This window comes from Gastrolobium bilobum, unplaced genomic scaffold (assembly GCF_033153095.1).
Source record: "Gastrolobium bilobum isolate Gb01-03AN ecotype WA unplaced genomic scaffold, APGP_CSIRO_Gbil_v1 utg2195, whole genome shotgun sequence".
In the NCBI taxonomy this organism is placed as follows: Eukaryota; Viridiplantae; Streptophyta; class Magnoliopsida; order Fabales; family Fabaceae; genus Gastrolobium; species Gastrolobium bilobum.
This window is the reverse complement of record NW_026895782.1, coordinates 328,428-344,535: the sequence shown is the minus strand read 5'-3', so window position 1 is coordinate 344,535 and position 16,108 is coordinate 328,428. Positions and strand designations below refer to the sequence as shown.

Below are 16,108 nucleotides of genomic sequence, written 5' to 3'. Positions count from 1 at the left end.
TCAATAGAAGAAAGTCAAATAAGTCTTGGAGGAAATTTTTTGGAATTACTTGCTAGACTATTTGGCATTGCAAGAACAGCCTTGCGTTCGAAGGGTCTTACAAGTCTCCCTATGAGGCTAGTCAACAAGTCCTCAATCATGTGCAAAACTGTGATTTGGCTAATGGCTTGCTAACTAGTGCAGGACTAGTGGGAGGAGAAATTACTGAAGTTTTAGTTAAATGGAGCCCTCCTCCTCATGGCTGGATGAAAATGAATTCGGATGGTTCCTGTGCCGATAATGGTTCTACGATTGGGCGTGGAGAAGTAATCAGAAATGCTAGTGGAGAGTGGATTACAGGTTATTCAAGGAAGTTGAGACAAGGTACTGCCCTCATGGTTGAGCTTTGTGGGATGCTTACTGGCCTAAACTGGGCCTGGAATGAAGGTATGCAGCAAGTGGTGCTGGAAAGTGATTCCATGTATGCTATACAAATGATCTCTAGAGAGTGTGAGACACCTAGTCTATACTCATCTATAGTCCAGGCAATTAAATGTTTGATGGAGAAATCTTGGAAGATTGAAGTGGCTCATATCTTTCGTGAAGGGAACAAGGTGGCTGACTGGTTAGCTTCTCAACATGCTGTGGAGGATAATAGTATCACCTGGTATAATAGTCCCCCTCCTAATTGTGGTCCCCTGTTGGTTTTGGATTGTAAGGGCGTTGGGATGCCCAGATACATTAGTAGTTAGTTTGTTTGCTGTATTTTTCTACATTATCCAAAAAAAATAAATTCAAAATGGACCAATTTAGTTGAAATCGTGATTCCTCACAAATTCAGAAGAGACTCATATTAGTCCCTCAAAAGGACTAAAATGGGTCAATTTTGAATTTCTTAGGGACCACAATGAGCTTTTTTATTTGCTAGGGACTAAAGCGGGCATCGTGAAATTTGCTGAGGACCAAAAAAGATATTTACTCTAGATAAAATTACCTCTTATAATCCCAAACGACGTGGTTTTGATTAGGGGTATGAATAGGTTAATATTAGGCTTAAATAGGTTAGGCCTGTATAAAAAATATTGGGTCTGCGCTGGTTTGTTAGCCTGTGTAGGCTCTGAAATACAAGTCTGACATGACCTATATTTAAAAAAAAGCCTTGCCCTAGGTATGTTAACCTGTTTAAACCCATTAAACATTCAACAATTAAAAGAATACGAGTAAATACCCTTTTCGGTCATCAGCAAATTTTACGATGTCCGCTTTAGTCCCTAGCAAATAAAAAGACTATTCGTGGTCCCTAAGAAATTCAAAGTGTTAGTCCTCTTGAGGGACTAATGTGGGTCTTTTTTGAATTTGTGAGTGACCACGATTTCAACTAAATGGGTTCATTTTGAATTTCTCATGGACCATGAATAGCCTTTTTATTTGCTAGGACTAAAGCGGTTATCGTGAAATTTGTTAAGGACCAAAAAGGGTATTTACTTAAAGAATAACTAAAATAATATTACTTTATTATTCAAAATTATTAAAATAATAATTTTATTTATCTTATTTAAAATAAATAATATGATATAAGCCGGTCTATAGGTTTATATGCCCAACAAGTACAAAAATTTTCTAAATAAGTTTTTTTAAAAGTTTAGGTATGTTATATTTTACTATTTATAATAGGCCAAGCCCGGCCTAATATAGGCTAGGTCGAAGGCCCCTGTAGGCCGGCCTAGTCCATTTACATCCCTAATCTTGATGTTTAGAATAAGAAATAAATAATATTTTAATAAAATATATGAGTTCGCTTTTTCTGCAGTTACTGCAGATAACTTATCTGCAATAAGTCCAATACGACGTCGTTTTGGGGCAGAAATTATGGTGTTTTTGCAATTTTAATTTATTTCATGGTTATTATAATCTTTATAATTATAATTTTTTAATCCCAAAATAATGTCGTTTTGGAAGTAAATGCAGATAATTTATCTGCACAGAAATATTTTTCTGAAAATATATATTATAATAAGAAAGTAAAATTCTCAAAATACTCTAAACCTCAAAACAATATTATTTGAAGAGGAAGATTATATTTACAACCTATTTTCGTTTACAATCTCCTACAACTATATCTCAACCGTTGATTTCTGCCAATCAACGGTTATTATTTTCACAAATTAAACACATCAATTAATTATTAATTTGCAATAAATGATAACCATCGATTGACGAAAATCAATGGTTAAGATATGATTATAAGATGTTATAAACGAAAATAGATTATAACTATAACCCTTCTCTATTTTAAAATTACACGAAATAACTTTATTTGCAATAGAGAAAAAACATTAATCTCTTATTTAAAAAAAGCTAAATATAAAAGTTTTGAAAAAAATGCTAAATATAAAAGGGTTTTATAATTCTCATTCAACATGAGAATTAATATTTTCTTACACATCCTTCAATTTCTATGTTGATATAAATTCTACACATAATTTTTTCTAACGTATAGGTGTCGTATATTTTTTTGTCTCTAGAGATTTTAATTCTTATCTAACTTGAAAATTATAAAACCCATATAAAAACCCCAAAACCGCGGTTTGGCGCGAAAGATTGGTTCTCGTGTCTTTCTCACTGCACTGGTTACCTGGTTATGAGGTGGTAGTGTAAGGGTTTCAATGTTTGATCGTTCAGAAAATCTTTGCAAGAAAACAATGTCAGAAGAGATGCATCAAATCCATAGTCTAATTTCTTCAGATGACAATTCCAACAAGTGCTCGGGCTACTCAACCCTTTTGCAATTCCAACAACATTCTTGCCTCAACCCCTCTTCGCTTCAATCCCTCGCACAATCCTCCAAAACCCTAATCTCTTCCATCCTTTCCGATATCTCAGACGACGATGAAGAAATGTGAGCATCATCAACTTCCACTTCGTCACGATTCAATTATTCAAAGCTTGTTTCCGTTTTATTAGAGTGTTCATTTAATTTATTTGCTTGCCTGTTACTGTTAGAGCTGCACAAGCCTTGAAGTGTTTGGGCTTCATGATTTATCATCCCTCCATTGTTTCCACGCTTGAAGGTATCTGGCTTTGCTGCTATATTTGAACCTCTCTACTTTTGCATTGTGGTTCACTTTGATTTTATGCAACGTTAATTTTTCTCTTGATTTTGCAGTGGATGATGCTAATTTGGTATTGGGGTCATTGGCCGAACTTATTACGACCACAAAAATGAAGGCTAGTTTTATATTCTTTTTTCACTCTGATGATAATTGTTTTCACTTGTTCTAGAGGGTTTTTTTTCTTTTTCTTTGTCTCATGTGCTATATTTACGTTAACTTTCTCAACTATTGCTGCAGTCTGCATGTAATTTAGGGGTATGGTGCTTATCTGTCCAACAGTTAGGTGCATCACTTCTTGTTTCTCACTTCCATTCTTTGTTACGGGCAATTGTGCATGCCCTAGACAATCCAATGGGTTCTTTGTCAACAACATTTGAAGCTACTCAGGTGCAGTTCCCTTTCCTCAAGGACATCTATAGTATTTGGGTGCTATGTGAAGCCAAACAATTTATTTATGTGTTGTCATCTTAACCTTGATAGTAAAATTGTACGCGTGTACTTTATATCAACAATGTCTGTTGTACTAGCATCTTGTTCATGTTTTTTTTTACTACTGAAATAACTAGAAATGCTCTTTTATGCTTTCCTGGTTATGTTGGTCTCAATCTCCTTGCATATTTATTCTTGGTATATGTCTCTCTAAGTGTACAAATTTATTTTGATAATCATCTTTTAACCTTGTGATGACAGGCTGTAATGAAGCTATCTGGTCAATTAAGTGAGCAAATGAGAGACTCATCCCATATATGGGCTTCTCCAATATACAGGAGACTTCTTAGCACAGATAGGAGGGAGAGGGATGCCTCAGAAAGATGCCTGTTGAAGATCAGATCTACAGTCATTCCTCCTTCACTTGATCTCTCTAAGGTACTGAAAGCCTGATGTGATATTCAATATAAAGAGATGACTCTGTACTCTAGTGATTCTATTATAGCTATTTAAGCTGTAAGGCAAGTTTGTAATGTAGTAGGCTCTTGTAATCCCTGCTGCCTGCGTTTTCTGCTGTGGTAGACAATTATCTAAATTATTAACATTTTGGGGTATTGCAAAGTGGAAAACAAAACAAATGCATATCTTGCAGTCTGTAAGGTCGACGTAGTGGTTTAGACAGTTCTCTTTGTCAGCTTCCTTCTGTCTCAACAGGTTCTTGTCAAAGATATGAAGATAAAATTGCTCAGTGGGATGAAGGATTTGCTAGATAATGGTATGAAGATTCAAGCTATTCGAGGATGGGGATGGTTTGTCGAAATGCTTGGATCACATGCTTTGAAGAATAGGCATTTAGTTAATGATATGCTGAAAATTCCTGAGCGTACATTTACAGATCTTGACCCTCAAGTTCAGATTGCTACACAGGTACTATATATGAGTTACTGGATTACCTCATCCATGATTAATAGGGACGGGCTATGTAGGGGTGTATAAAAAAACTATATAAATCGAATCGAACCATGAATCAAACTGAACTGCATCATAAATAATCACATTTTTCTAAATTGGTTTAAGAACCGAACAATTTTTTTGAACTGTTTTAAGAATCGAACCATTTTTTCTTAACTGATTTGGTTTAGAGAACCAAACCACTTCACTGAAATTTGAAAAAAATAAAATAAAATGAACCGAATCGGGCCTTGTCCACCTCTAAGAATGTCAAAAAACCATATAAACCAAACCCAACCGCATCATAAATAATCACATTTTTCTGAACCAATTTAAAAACATATTTATTTTTTGAACTTGTTTTAGAACCAAATTATTTTTATGTAATTGGTTTTGTTCTCTGAACAGAACCACTTTATTGATTTGGTTCTGTTTGGCATAGAAAATCAAACCAAACCGAATAATGTCCACCCCTAGGGCTATGTGTGGGATGTAAATCTGTTCATTGTTTAAGTGAGAAGACGCAAAGTAGCTTAATGAATAAAGCACTCACTAGTTGTAACATCGTTTATTGTTTTCTGCTTATGTGACTTAATCAAGTGCCCTGAGTGCAGGTTGCTTGGAAAGGTCTTATTGATGCTCTTGTTCTCTGTCCAATATTAGTTTCTGAGAAAAATACATCACCTGGGCAGAATTCTCTCCCGAAACAGCAGTTGCTAGGAAGGAACAATTGTGATGATCAAGCAAATGGATTTTCCAAAAGCATAAAGCTAATAATGACTCCATTGATTGGCATCATGTCTAGTAAATGTGATATATCAGTTCGTTCATCCTGCTTGAACACATGGTGTTATTTGCTACATAAGCTTGATACCTCTATCAATGAACCATCATTGATAAAAAAGGTTTTTGAGCCTATTCTGAAGGCAATATTTCAGAATGGACCTGATAGCAAGAACATCTTGTTATGGAACCTGGGCCTTGATCTGCTCAGCGATAGTATTTCACAGAAGTGTAGGGATGTCCTGTACCTGTCAACTATTGAGGTAAGGAATAGAGTCTCTGAAATTGGACCTTCTCTATCTGGCAAATGCTCTTGGAAGCAATACCTGATTAGATGGCTGCCATGGGACATCAGTCAATTGGACTTTTATCTGAGTATGATTTTTGTTCTCATCCGTCAAGCATCAGGGCCAACTGTCACTTGTGATCATAGAAGTCATGTTTATGATGCTGCCTTAAAGTTATTTGTATATATTCTGAAAGGAGTTAAACTGGATTTGGAAAGTCCATCTACCAATTATGATAGTATTATGTGTTGCTTGAACTCATTACTAACATTCATGAAAAAAGTATGTGAAGATTTATACTCAGATGGCTGTGGAAATTATGATGTGTATTATACTTCTATTCAGTTTATAGATACTATCACAAGGGAGTTAGGTCCTTCCATCTTGGGATCTCCTTTGTACAAGTTTTCTTTAGACCTAAAGTACATTGATGACATGCAATTGGCTGATCATAACAAAAACCTAAACTTTTTGAGTGTCAGTTGTATGTCTTATATGGATAAGGTTTCTCCATTGGTCTATTTGGTAGCACTTTACTTCCATATGATGGTTCAGTTGACAATGAAGTCCCATCAATCAGACTGCATTTCACAAGGGATGTGTGAATATTTTAAATTTATATTTTCTTCAAGTGATCCCCTGGAAATTCTCCTCACCTGTATTGGCTTCTTGTACAGACACGCGCAACCAATTTACTTAAATATATGGATAACAGTGGCTCAAGGTCTGAATTTCTGCGTATATGATGCAAACTGCAACTCACTACAGGAAGCCTTGTCTGACAGCACTGGATACTCTTCCATATGTCATCTTCTAATTTACCCCATTGTGGCACTTTCTGAAGTTCGAAGATTAACCTTGTCAAATGCCAGCACCACTTTGGAGAAGCATCCTGCATCACCAGAAAGAAAGACGAGGTTTGAACTTGTTATTCAAACATGGAAATCACTTTATGGATCTCTTAGTGCTTCAGGCTTTGGACATTCAACAGCCACCGATTTCTCTGGGGATTTGTGCACATTGTTAAGCAAGTGCCTTGATGAAAATGCTGGCATGCTTGAGAGTGGCACTGATTTCAAGTTAACATGCACTGATATGGACCATGGCATCCTTCATTTATCTGGCAATTTCATGATATGCATTCTAGAACAGATTCAGACTTCAGAATTAGTTTCTGAAACAGAGACAAGTAAATCTGACCGTGATAGCAAAATACTCTGTAGCCTAAATAACTGCTTAAAATTTGCTGCCAAGTAAGTTTGAACATGTCTTGTAACGATAGGATGTGCCTTTCTAAATGTTTGTTTAATACCTGTCTCTCTGTGTGTCTTAATCTGGACTATGTGAATATTTGTATGATGTAAAGTTAAATGGTAGAAGAAGTGCCTCTTCGACATGGATATACTTTTTCAATAGCCTGATAACACTGAAATTGCTCTCACCGTGCATTAAGTTGGAGTTGTGCAAAACAATTTCATTGGCATGTCAATATGCTTTTCTTTTCTTTTATATTTAATTTTATAAATCATTGGTGCCTATTCTATTTTCTGGGGTTAAGTTATCAGAATGTTGAGATTATGATCACAAGTTAGTCAAGTAATTTACTTTCTGATATGTATTTTACTGTTTTAGTCAGTCTGCGTGAATATCATTTTGATTATTTTAACACAACATTTAGGCATTAGTTAACCTACTCTCATAGTTGTTATGGGTATGTCAATTATTTACGAAAACCAAGGACTTGTATATTTAAATTGCTATTGATTACTTTCACGTGGATTTCTCAGATATATGTATTTGTTAAGCATAAAGATGGTGACAGACCCATTGCCTGGTTTTGTTGGGACCTCGAGGTCAGTTAGTATAAATTGTCTCTTTCAATGCATGCTTGGTTGGTCAATGAGTTACTCCGTTTGACTCTCACTTTATCGTGAATCACAGGGTATTTTCTGGATTGGCATGCTTTGTTAGTTGCCTTCACTGGAAGCAAGATATTCTTCTTTTTCTGGAGGTTTGTTTCTCCTATTTCTACTTAACAGGTCATTAAAGTAGCCTCTTTGATTTTTGTGTACTTATACAACTTGGAAAGGTGAGGGAGTACTTTCCCTAATAACTCCCTGATAGAACCCTCAAGTAGGATTGGCTAGAAAAATTGAAAATACTAATGAGGATTAACGTTGTCTTTCATTGTATTTATGTATTGGTTGGGGGGAAGTGGATTTAATTTGTCAGAATCTGCATTACTTGAAAAAATTTGTTCTGTTAAACTAGTATGTAATCTTCCATATTCTTGATTGCAGATTTTTTCCTCTCCGCTACTTCAATGGCTATCAAATATGGGAATGCAAGATGAAAGATCAAACGATCAACTCCAATTTCTGTGGACTGAAATTCTTAGTTGCTTAAGAAGAAGTCAACCTCCAATAAACTTTGGATCAGCTTTACTGAAACTTCATGAACCTTTATTGGAAAAAACTCTTGATCACCCATATCCCTCCATCTCAGAGCCAACCATTAACTTTTGGAATTCCACGTTTGGTCAACAAATTATTTTGGATTTCCCCCCGAGTCTGCTTCGTGTCTTGGACAAGCTATCCAGGAATGGAAAATTAAAACTCCTCAAGAGAAGCATACCATGTCTTCAAAAATGTCAATCCCGTGGAGAAGTTAATGACGGTCTGCAGGGATACAGGGTCACTGCAAAACATAACAGGACCTCTAAGAGGGTGGAACTAGTGTTGGATACACAAATAGAGGCGCCTTCTTTAAGTTTCAAAAAGAAGAGGTTAGAATTGACAGAGCATCAAAAGGAAGTGAGGCGAGCACAGCAAGGAAAGGAAAGGGATACTGGAGGACATGGCCCAGGAATTAGAACTTACACTAATGCTGACTTTTCACAAGGGCATGATGATTCGCAAGAAAGCCAGGAGAAGATTAGAGATTCTGAAGCCATATTGCAGATGTTGAGAAAAGCTATCTAACTTTCTTTGAGTGCTGCATTGTATTGACGCTGCTTATACAGAGCACTACACTTAAGAATGCCTAAATTATTAGTGGGACAATTCTGATTTAACTTGTCTTGCTAAAAGAAAAATTAATTGTAAAAACGCATCGATTTATTGATTAAAGTAATAACCACTAATTTGATTACTTATCACATATATCGATTGGTTCTCTCTTAGTTTAAATTTGGGGTTACTAAAACTTATAGAAGCACTATTGTTATTGGGATATTGACTCCTATTACCTAATCAAATCAAACATGTTTGAAGATTTTGAATTAGCGTAGTGCATGTTTGACATGTCTCCTTAGTGGCTGTTCGCTGATAAACTCTCATCATTTGCAAAGGTCTCATCATAAACGAATATACTGGAGCAGTGTAAAAATCTACCAAGATGATCAACAGATTGTAGACTCATCCCAAGTTCTGCACCCATCATTTTCAAAGGGAATCAAAGTCTTAAACGAACAACTTGGAGCAAAGTACAAAAAAATCACCCATCCATGTCCAATCCACACTTCATTCACATTCCACCCTTCTTCCGCTTCTCCCAAGTTTATGTTCCATGCTTCTACACTATTCGGTGTATTACCATTTACCAGCAATACTATTCAAATGACAATGAAAATAACGTAATAGAAAAAAATGAGAATAAAAATTAATAGTTGAATTGTAAGATATTTATTTTTTTCATATCATGAAAAATTAAGATAGTAATTTTTCATCGTAAAAGTAAAATTAAAACAAGATATAAAAAATATTTTAAAAAACTTATACCATACAATTATTGTATTATCAAGTTTACTTTTTTTTTAAATTAACTTTACACTATTTCAAACAAAAGACCCCAAGTTTTTACCGTCCAACTTTCGAGAGACCATTGATTTTTCTTTTTTTCTTTTTTCTTTTTGGTTAAAGGCCACTAATTTTTTTACTTGTCTTGAAGAACTGAAGGCCAAGATCTTTTCCCGTCATCTCTCTCTGAAGTTCAACAGATATTTTCACAACATAAGTTTCAATTGTACATGTGTCATTTTGCTTTAAGGAAAATGGTATTTCTATTCCAATTTGTTTTTTTTTTTTTTTTGAAGAAGAAGAGTGTATTAAAATATTAATTTAATTATCTTAAAAAATAATTAATTATACACAACACATTATCCAAGTATAAATCACTGTTGGCGTTCAAGAAACAGAGAAACCAAATAAAGAATTATTTTTTATTTTAATTTTTTATTTGATCTTGTCCATGAAAAATTTATAATATTTTTTAATAAAATTTTATGAAACTTTACTTATATATTATTTATTAAAAAAATGGAATTTTTATACGATAAAATTAAATTAAATTAAAAAAATCACGTGAAAGCTGTCGAAAGTATACCTATTCCCTCTTCTTTTGAACGAACGAAGCACGTGATTTTTAAAAGAAAAATATTAGTATCGTGTAATAGGAGATAACAAATCTTTCTTACATACTCAAAAAAGTATGGAGTCCATTTTAATTTTTTTTTCTCTTTTATTGTACAGTGAGATCCATATAAATTTATAAGTATAACACGAGATATCTTATCTTCTATTCCTATTATATAAGAAAATATAATTCCTTTCTATAAATATTTTAATCTAATGAGGATCACAATTATGACGTACGTGATGAGCTTCCTTTATGAGAGCTCCGAAAAGAAAAAGCATAAATACCGTTTCATCATTTATCACGATAAATATATGTATCATTATGTTGTTTGGATTCAATTTTTGTTCTTACACTATTGGCTGAACCCTTGCTGTTTGTATATCTTTTGTTACGTACATTTCACAATCTATTTTTTAATAAAATTACAAACTTCTAAAACAATGTAATTTTATTTATACGAGGACATTTATATGAAAAGTCTCGCTGAATTATGTTCAAACGGTGCTCGAAAATATTAAACGATTAAACGTGTAGCTGGGATGTTCGTGGTCTTGATTGAATCAATTTTGAAAGCAAAAATTATTTGATCATTTAATCATCTGTTCGTTTTAATTTTTTATTAAAATCTAATCCAGTCCAATTTAATTCGGTTTGGATTGGAACGATTTTCGATATTTCAAAAAGGCTAAAATTTCAGTCACACAAATCACTAATTATATCAAAATAAAGCCATTTAAAGTTACAAACCACTGAAAAATTTAAGTGTTCAAATTAAAACAAGTCTTAAAACTCTTGAAGAGTTAAAATAGATTAACAGACAATAAAAAACTAAAACAAGATAGTTTGCTATCAATAACATCCAAGATATCAAGTCTACAAAACAACAAGATTTCAAGTAACCATCTTTTGAAAATAATAAATACATAATACATTGGATCAATTTTTACCAATCAAACCGAAAACCGATCTAATACAATTAAAATATGCGATTTTTTTTTATTTTCAGTTTTCGATTCGATCACCGCGGTTTGAATCTGTTGATGAACAAAATAAACCCACTATTTTTTATCTTGACCTACGACATGCAAAATAGAGACCTAATGGCAGAAATGCCTAAAAAGGCAAAGAGAACCTATGCGATATAGCTACAAAGCCAATCCATCTCAGATCTAAAGTATGGATCTCGCTTCAGACTTGGCCAACAAGTCAAACGTGACTTAGCCTGAAATGAACCATCATTGCTGAGAGCAGCAACTCAGACAAGTTGGCCACTATTAGAAACCAGTGAAAGGTGGCATCTCCATCTTGCCACCACACCTACTGAATCTACTATTGAATATAGGCTTACCCACTAAGGAATAGTCTGAGAGAGACCATCCCCGTCCACCAAAAAACGTGAACATCGTCTTATGAAGGACAGTGAGAAACAAAGGCGCTCAAGCACTATAAATACAGAGGCTTTAAGCCCAGGTATTATATCTCTTTTTGAATATTTAAACCTCCATGAATACGGAAGTGCCCTTGCGGATACCCCCAGTCGCTCTCAAACTGCTCAGGTACGCAAAAGTGTTGTCCAAACATCTCGCAAGGAACTCATCTATCTCATCAAGCACCCTAGCATCTCGGCAACAATACTCTCATCTTGCCTTCTCTTCATCAACATCCTCTCACTTAAACTATGTATGATTAGGCTCAGCCCACTTTGAGTTGGACTGATCATTGGCGTCATCTGCAGAAATCTATAAATTTTGACTCCTACTCCATACAAATAAAAAACATGGTTGATCCCAGGAGTAAGATGTCCAAATCTCATAATGTCACCAGAGGGGAAAAGATAGGGAAGGCAGCCATCTCGCCAGATAATTGCCTCTTTCGTAGCTCCAATTTCACCTCAGCGAGATAATCCACCTACAAATGAGCAAATATTGGAGCTCCTCAGATAACAAACTCAGAAGATTGAGGAGCAACATAAAGAGCTACAAAATTGAAAAAATCATAGGTTGAGCATGAAAATTAACCTGGCGTGAATGAAAAATTTGATGAAAATTATCATGGACCAAAACACTCTAAAAAAGACCTCGGTCCATCAAAAAATGGAAAACAAAAGATGGAGGATCATCAACCTCATGTTAGCCAATCACCATGTAGATCAAAACTCCCTCCATAATCCAAAAATAGTTTCAAAAGTAGCTCATCCTTTTACGACGCAGATCATGTATACCTATTCCGAGGGATATATAATCACTACAAAAAATACAACGGAGAAGGAAACCCCAAGAACATCTGGAGCAGTTCCAAATAAATATGATGCCGCAGAACATTCCTGATGTTGTAGGTTGTCGTCTCTTGCCAACAACGTTGAAAGAAGTTGCTCTCAGGTGGTATTCAGCTCTGCCACCAAACTCAATCGATAATTGGGAAGACCCCGCCAACTAGTTCTTAGTGAGATTTGCCACAAGCAAAAGCTCAATACAAATCCACGCATGCGCTTAAAACTGTGAGGCAAGGTGTTAAAGAAACCCTGCGCGATTTCTTTAACAGATTTTTTGACGAAGCCTTGCTGGTAAGAGATATTGACCCACAAGTCTCTTTGCATTTTATTACTGATGGTCTATAAGAAGGACCATTTTCTACGTCTTTGGCCAAGCAAAGGCCAAAGATCATTGAAGAATTCTAAGCTTTCTACGAGAAGTTTATTAATCTCGGGGACTATAAATGATTTCGAGAAGGCCCAGGTGAAAAACTTGCATCCAATGAATTCAAAAGAAGTTTTCAAAGGAAGTTCAAGGATAGGAAAAAGTATGAAAAGGTTGAAAATTATAACCTCTAAATACTTCTTGATCTCACATTTTGAAGGAAGTTTCCCAAACTGATTTTGTCAATGTCCCTAAGCCTCTTCCACCCAAGAAGGGAGGCAGACTTGATAAGAATTTTTTTTGTAAATTTCACGAAGATATAGGTCACGCCTTTGAAGATTGTTTTGACCTAAAAAATACCACTGAGGCATCAATTAGAGAAGTTAAGCTCAAAGAGTTTATCGCTACTTGTAAACAAGATAAAATTCAAAGAAAATGGGATAAAAGTCCCGATCAGAATAGGAATCCTCCTAGAAGAAATTATTAAAATAGGAGAAATTATAGACAAACCAATAATAGATGAGATGATACACCCACCAACTACAAGCATTATGACAGACTTAGGGAGAGATCCCCCGCGACTTAGCCTGAAAGGAACCATTATTGCCGAGAGCAGCAGCTCAGGCAAGTTGGCCACTATCAAGAACCAATGAAAGATGACAACTCCATCTTGCCACCATGCCTACTTAATCTACTATTGAATATAGGCTTGCCCACCAAGGAATAGCCTGAGAGAGGCCACCCCTCTCCACCAGTAAACATGAACATCGTCTTATGAAGGACGGTGAGAAACAAAGGCGCTTAAGCACTATAAATACAAAGGCTTTAAGCCCAAGTGTGATATCTCTCTTTGAATATTTAAACCTCCTTGAATGCTGAACTGACTTGAGCATCAAAATGCCTTTGTAGGTACCCCTTTAGTCGCTCTCAAACTGCCCAGGTACGCAAAAGTGTTGTCCAAACATCTCACAAGATGCTCATACATCTCGTCAACCACCCTAGCATCTCGGCAACAATACTCTCACCCTTCATTCTCTTCATTAACATTGTCTCACTTCAACTATGTGTGATTAGGCCCAACCCACTTTGAGTTGGACTGATCAGGTTTTATAGCTCAATTTTTAGTACTCATGCTATTAGGGGCGAGAAATTTAAAATGCAAGGACAATGACACATATGATTAATACATAATTTATTTCCATCTCAAATCATATTTACAAGCTCCCATGGAATTGTATTATAACTTCTAGAAATATTTTTAGTATTAATATATAATATATTTCTTTATCAAAAGTAGCAAAAAAATTAAAACTTATATGACACTAACGAGAACAAGATGAATAAAATAAATGGAAGTGAATTGTTAAGAGAAATAGAAGAGTAATGTGTCCTTAAAAGGTGAAGTAAATCTATGTAATAGTAACCGAGTGAGGTAGTAGTATGAACTACAGCTCAAAAGTGATCACTGTGTAGGTCTTAGACAAGCTGAGGATCAAGAGAGAGAAAGACGAATGAGCTCAGTGATAACTGGTGAGTGCTGATTGATCACCGTATGAGTGAGGATAAAAGGGGATATATATAGTAAGGGAATTCCCTTAGCGTGGAGAGTGTGGTGCCATAACTATTTTCCAGTCTCGTAGACTACACTGAGGTGTGAAGCTGCGTGACTCCCACGTATAAGGGTCAGACGTGTGTAGGAGGGAGAGAAGATTAGGTCCAAAAGGGACCATTTGTCCTCGGGTGAGTTAGTGGATTGAACCTATCAGAAAACCAAATGAAAATGCCCAAGCAAACCTACTAGGTCAGTCCAAAAACATAAACCCCCCAGTTTGGGAATATGCGAAGTTAGAGTGCTAGAATATAAAGAGGGTATTTCAGACAATATGTGTGATGCATATGAGTGTCATAGAGAAAAAATTTCAGAAACAAAAGGAAAAATAATTTTTTTTCCTAAATAATAACATGAGAACTCAAATTTTTAATAACACGATGAAATAAGTTAGCCTCAATTTTTATTCATTTTGTTTTTAATTTACAACACAAAGTTGAATTTACTTTGGCAAATGACACATGGAGAGCAATATATTAAAATCTTTTTACTTTTCACTATTTACAATTTTTTCCCCTCATTTATATTGTAAAAAAATTGAACAATTGACAATATTTATATTATGTATCGGCCATACAAACCTAGTTTATTGGACTTACTATCAAGATCTATTATAGAGGTAAAACTCTTGCACTTTTAAAATCTCATGTGTCATGTTCATACACCTCACATATAGATGAGTATGCTTTCCTCATATTCAGACGCACAAGAGTAAAATCAGTTATGGGTTGTTTGGTATGGGAATTTTCCTAGAAATCCTGAAAAAGTGAGGTGGGGCAAATTTGTTTCCAACGTTTGGTATGAGAAAACTGAAAATAATCTCAGGAATTTTTTTTTTCCATCATTCCATTTTACACATCATATTCCCAAACGAAAATACCATATGATACATGGTATTTTTATTTTCCCATATCATCAGTATAATTAACCTTACATTCCAGGAAAAATTTTGGACCCACCAAACATCTTTTCGTAACTTACCCGGGATAAAAATTTCCCATCATATTCTCAAAAATATTTTATTCCCTGTAGAAAAATATATCTCCTCTACCAAATGCCTCCATATAGTCTTTCTATGCTCGAGAATCATTTTCCCTAATGGGATTAATATTTCATATGTTATAGGAGATAATTTTATCTCCTACGTATAAATAAAAGTATGTAGAACCCATATTTTTTCTCTCTTTCCTTTTCACATGGTATGAGTCCCACATACTTTTATGTGTATGTAAGAGATAAAATTATCTCTTGTAATATGAGAAATATTAATCCATTATAGTATTCATTTTTACTATTAAAGAGTCACATTTTACACACTTATTCACTTGTTGATTTTCTGCTGGATTTCAACTACCAAGAATCATACTATCATTATATTTTGTCTTAATTGTCGGCGTTCGCATCATACTCACCAACATCACCTGTTAGAATTTGAGTATAAAAACTCCATGAGTTATGGATAAGAAGGGGTTTGGAAGAAAAAGGAAAAAGGAAAGGTGTGGGTTCTAAGAAGTCTCACATTGGACAACTAGTAAGAGGAGATAAGGTATATAAGCTCTCATCTCACACAACTAAATTTCCCGTTGGGGCACTACACATTTTGTGCGTCGCCGTTGTTCGTCAGGCTTGTATCAGTTCGGTTCATGCGTGTGAAATCAAAATAATTTTTATTAAATAATTTTATTAATTTTTTGTCCAAAAATACCTCTATCCTTATCCGTTACTTCCCTCCGGATTATCCAAGCCAAAACGTCGATTTCATTCTGAACTGAACCGGTCACCGGTTGCACTGCTTGGCCGCGGTCCGTCACAACGGTTCACCGGCAGCGTTTCATCGTGACTTTCCAGCGTCTATATATAGACGCTCCTCCCTTCAGAAAAATCATTCAATTTTTTGCATCGTTA

The 16,108-nt window shown here is 35.0% G+C and overlaps 1 protein-coding gene across 1 annotated transcript; it reads left to right on the top strand.

Moving 5' to 3' along the window:
• The first annotated feature begins 2,645 nt into the window (after positions 1 to 2,645).
• On the top strand, positions 2,646 to 8,523 carry LOC133295827 (uncharacterized). Its single transcript, XM_061494685.1, has 11 exons — positions 2,646 to 2,878; positions 2,983 to 3,050; positions 3,146 to 3,207; positions 3,330 to 3,479; positions 3,783 to 3,959; positions 4,236 to 4,448; positions 5,087 to 5,499; positions 5,530 to 6,795; positions 7,330 to 7,395; positions 7,484 to 7,553; positions 7,843 to 8,523. Exons 1-11 carry the CDS (start codon positions 2,646 to 2,648, stop codon positions 8,521 to 8,523), a joined length of 3,399 nt encoding a protein of 1,132 aa, XP_061350669.1.
• The last annotated feature ends 7,585 nt before the right edge of the window (positions 8,524 to 16,108 follow it).